General features: G+C 49.5%; 1 protein-coding gene across 1 annotated transcript; it reads right to left on the reverse strand.

The window, feature by feature from the left end:
- Positions 1-321: 321 nt before the first annotated feature.
- On the reverse strand, positions 322-3,816 carry LOC308666174 (uncharacterized protein; the record flags this gene model as incomplete). Its single annotated transcript, XM_081324766.1, has 2 exons — positions 322-375; positions 2,892-3,816. 2 exons carry the CDS (start codon positions 3,814-3,816, stop codon positions 350-352), a joined length of 951 nt encoding a protein of 316 aa, XP_081180892.1. The 3' UTR covers positions 322-349.
- Positions 3,817-4,151: the final 335 nt, after the last annotated feature.

Consider the following 4,151-nt stretch of genomic DNA (forward strand, 5'->3'; position numbering starts at 1 on the left):
GATTTCAGTTACCACCCCTGGAATCCATTTGTCCCCTTGGGCGTAGTTCCTGGCCCAAATCAAGTCCCCCACTGCAAATGTTCTGTTAGGAATGTCAAATTCAATGTTTGGTTGGAGTCTGTCAGGATGTAATCTGTCCAACTTGGTCAATATTTTCCTGCCCCACCTCATTTCAGCTGGGCTTTTCCCCGTAGCCGAACAGGGGGTTGTGTGTTGAGCCAACAAGAACTCAGCTAGTCTCTGATGCCAGTCACCTCGAATGATCCTTTTAAGCGCGTCCTTCGTGGTCCTCACGTTCCTTTCAGCCAATCCGTTGGTGGAGGGGTGGAAGGGTGCAGAAGTCTTGTGCTTAATCGAGTTGGCCTTGAGGAAATCCTGAAATTCAATAGATGTGAATTGTGGCCCATTATCTGACACTATTAAATCTGGCAACCCATGAGTGGCAAAGAGGCCCCTTAATGCCTGTATTGTTCTGCCTGCCGTTACTGAACTGACCGGTATTACTTCTAGCCATCTAGAGTAACTGTCGACCACTACAAGGAACGTTAACCCCTGGAAAGGTCCCGCGAAATCAATATGAATCCTGGACCAAGGATTCCTAGCTAGCTCCCATTTATGTGTGCGGATGTGTTGTTGTTCAGGCCTGGAGCGTTGGCACAGATGGCAATTGGCAACGCATTCCTCAATGTCGTGGTCCAATCCTGGCCACCACAAGTGACTCCTAGCCAGGGCCTTCATCCTTACTATTCCAGGGTGTCCCTCATGCAATTCAACTAGGATAGCTGATTTGTGGATTTCCGGAATGACTACGCGAGTTCCCCAGAGTAAGCACCCCATATGAACTGATAGTTCATCTTTCCTTCTGAAAAATGGACTGTATTTTACGTCCGGGTTGGCGTTGGGCCAACCACTCATGGCCCAGGCCATTACTCTCCTTAAGATGAGGTCCTTATTGGTTGCCTCAGCAATGTCTTTTGCCGTTAATGGCAAATCAGGAATATCCTGTAGGGACATTATTTGTCCCACTGGGGCAGGGTCCTCCTCTGTTGTGCTTAGAGGCAATCTGCTAAGAGCGTCTGCATGACCCATGTCCTTACCTGGCCTGTATTGGAGGGAAAATGAGTATGCTGAGAGGAAAATGGACCACCTCAGCATCCTGGGTGACATAATCTGAGGAGTCTGTTTATCTGTGGTAAACAGTCCCAGCAAGGGTTTGTGGTCAGTCAGTATAGTAAAGTTCCTACCATACAGGTAATCGTGGAACTTCTTAACTCCTGCCACAATAGCTAATGCCTCCCTGTCTATTTGCGCATAGTTCCGCTCTGCCTTGGTTAGTGTGCGGGAGTAGTATGCAATGGGTCTTTGTATTCCTTGGTTGTCTAAGTGGCTGATCACCGCCCCTACGCCATAAGGCGAAGCATCGCATGCCAGGAAGATTGGTTTGTTTTCAATAAAGTGAGTCACAGTTGAATTACTGGAAAGGATGTCTTTTAGAGTTTGGAAACTCTCTTTGTGCTTGTTCTGCCATTGCCAAGGGGTCTTCTTATCTAGGAGTCTGTGCAGAGGTTCTGCAATGGCAGCCTTATGTGGTACAAAAGTGTGATAAAAATTTACCAAGCCTAGGAAGGCCTGTAGTTCTGCCTTGTTCCTTGGTTCAGGAGCCCCTTTTATTGCTTTGATTTTTTCAGGGGTAGGATGGACTCCACTTTTGTCAATCCTGAACCCCAAAAAATCAGTGGATTTAACCCCAATGCTACATTTTTCCTTTTTTAATTTTAACCCAGCCTTCCTAAATCTGCCCAGTACCTGTTCCAGCCGCTCTACTAACATTCCTTCATCTTTTCCAGCTATTAGGACATCATCAAAGTAAGGGCATACTCCAGGTATGCCCTTTAAGGTCCTCTCCATCACTTCTTGGAAGATGCCTGGAGCTGCTGCAATTCCAAATTGCAGCCTGTGGACTCGGAACGCCCCCTTGTGGGTAACAATTGTTTGTGCCTCTGCAGCCTCCTTGGAAACAGTTAACTGTAAGTACGCATGCGCCAAGTCGAGCTTGGCGAAGATGGCGGCGTCCTGGATCGTGGCGAGGACCTGCTTCACCGTCGGGACCGGGTAAGCATGTTTTTTCATCCCAATGTTGAGGGTGGCTTTATAGTCGGCGCAGATTCTCACATCCCCATTGGGTTTGAGGGGTGTGACAATCGGCGTCTCCCACAAACCGCCCTCAACAGGTTCTAGAACTCCGAGGCCTACAAGCCGGTCGAGCTCGGCCTCAATTTTTTCTTTTAAGGCAAAAGGCACTCTCCGGGCCTTTAGCCTGATCGGGTTTACTGAGGGGTCTAGGTTAAAGTTAATGGGGGGCCCTTTGTACTTGCCTAGAGATCCATCGAATACGTCTGCAAATTCTTTGCAGACGGATTCGAGGGTCTTATTTCTAATCACTGAATTTATTCCTCCTATCCAAATTCCTAGGGCTGGAAACCAATTAAGCCCTATTAAGCTGGTCCTATTCCCCTCCGTAACTACCAAATCTAAGACCCCCTTAAACCCCTTAAAATTTACTTTAAGGCTGGTCTTCCCTTTTACGATTATTGGACTTTTTTGGAAGTCCATTAATTGAATAGTTGTTGGTTTAAGTGGAATTCTTTTTCCACTTAGTTGTTCAATTTTCTCAAGGGTTTCAGTGGAAATTATCGACACTGAAGCCCCTGAGTCGATTTCCATTCTGCAAGGGACCCCTTGCAGAAGGACTGTAATTTTTAATTTTCCGTCCGGAAAATTGTGCCCCCTTCCCCGCCGTCTCCGATTGACGCGGGCCACCTCCCTTAGAGTTGGACTTTCCACCCGGGGTTTAGGGGTCTCCTTGCCACTAGCATTAGGGGTTACCTTACCCTCTGGCCACACATCGACTTCGTTCAGACGGGTGTCCCGACCGCGACTTCTGCAGATGGCCTGGATGTGGCCAGTCTTGCCGCAAGCCCTGCACTTGGCGGTACGAAATCGGCAGGAAGCGCGGGAATGGTTGCCGCCGCAGCTGCCGCATCGGTTCTGCGTTTCGTTGTCGCGCGGTCTGGTTGCTGTGTCCCGCCACGGTCGTTGTGCCCCGGTCGGTGGTCTTTGCGGTGTTGCGGGTTGTTGCCGGCGGCCAGGGTCAGGCCCCTCGCTTCTGAGTTGTTTTGGTGCCATCTTTCCGAATCGCCTGGAGACTTCTGCGATCTCTTCCTCCCACTGCTGATCCACCTCCCCGCAGTCCACATAGCCCTCTTGGTTAATTTCGGGTGCTGTCGCCATGCTACTGCGGGGGGGGTCGCGGTACCCGGTTGACTCATACGTGAGGAGTTCGTCTAACACTTCCTGTAAATCGCCGGTAGGTTTGGCGATTATTCTATTCTGTAATTGTTCATCGCGTAAGCCCAGCACGACTCTGTCCCTAATTCTAATCTCTAAATTGTCGTATTTGCAACGAACTGCTGCTTCCCGGACGGCAGCGACGAATTTCTGTATGGACTCCCCCGGTCTCTGATTCCGCTTCTCGAAGATGCGCCGCCAAAAGAGTTCGGACCTTCGGGGAGTAAAGTGAACTTTTAATTTTGCGAGGAGGTCGGCATAGGGCACGCTGGAGACTGGTTGAGGCTGGCACAGCCCGACAGCAACTCTGTAGACCGGTGTGCCGCAGATTGTCAAGAGTGCCGCCGCTTTTTTCCGGTCGTCGGTGATTCCGTTCACCAACAGGAATCCCTCGACCTGCCCGATGTATTCTTCCCAATCCTCGGGGAAGTTAGGGTCAAATTCCTTCAGTGACCCAATCTGCGCCATTCGGAGAATTTTTTTTATTCTGCCGCGGCCGCTGAGTTGACTTGACACGTATTCGAATTCCGCCGCCTTTGCGCGACAATTCTGCCGATTCTCTGGTCTTCTGTCTATCCCACCCTCGTCGCCAGTTGTTTAGTTCTGATAGACGAGGACTCAGAGTGGTTTAACAAGGAATGAGTTTATTGAATACACAAAGTCAACTGCTAACTGTCAAATGTTGCAACCCTTTTATAGGGAAAGCGTTTGAACTGTAACCAATACAAACAGTCTCTTTTCCCGCTCCTTGGTTGTGGCGTCCAATGAATGCACCTTATTTTCCCGCTTAAAACCTTGCAAAG

Source organism: Vipera berus (assembly GCF_964194415.1).
Source record: "Vipera berus genome assembly, chromosome: 3".
Classification (NCBI taxonomy): Eukaryota; Metazoa; Chordata; class Lepidosauria; order Squamata; family Viperidae; genus Vipera; species Vipera berus.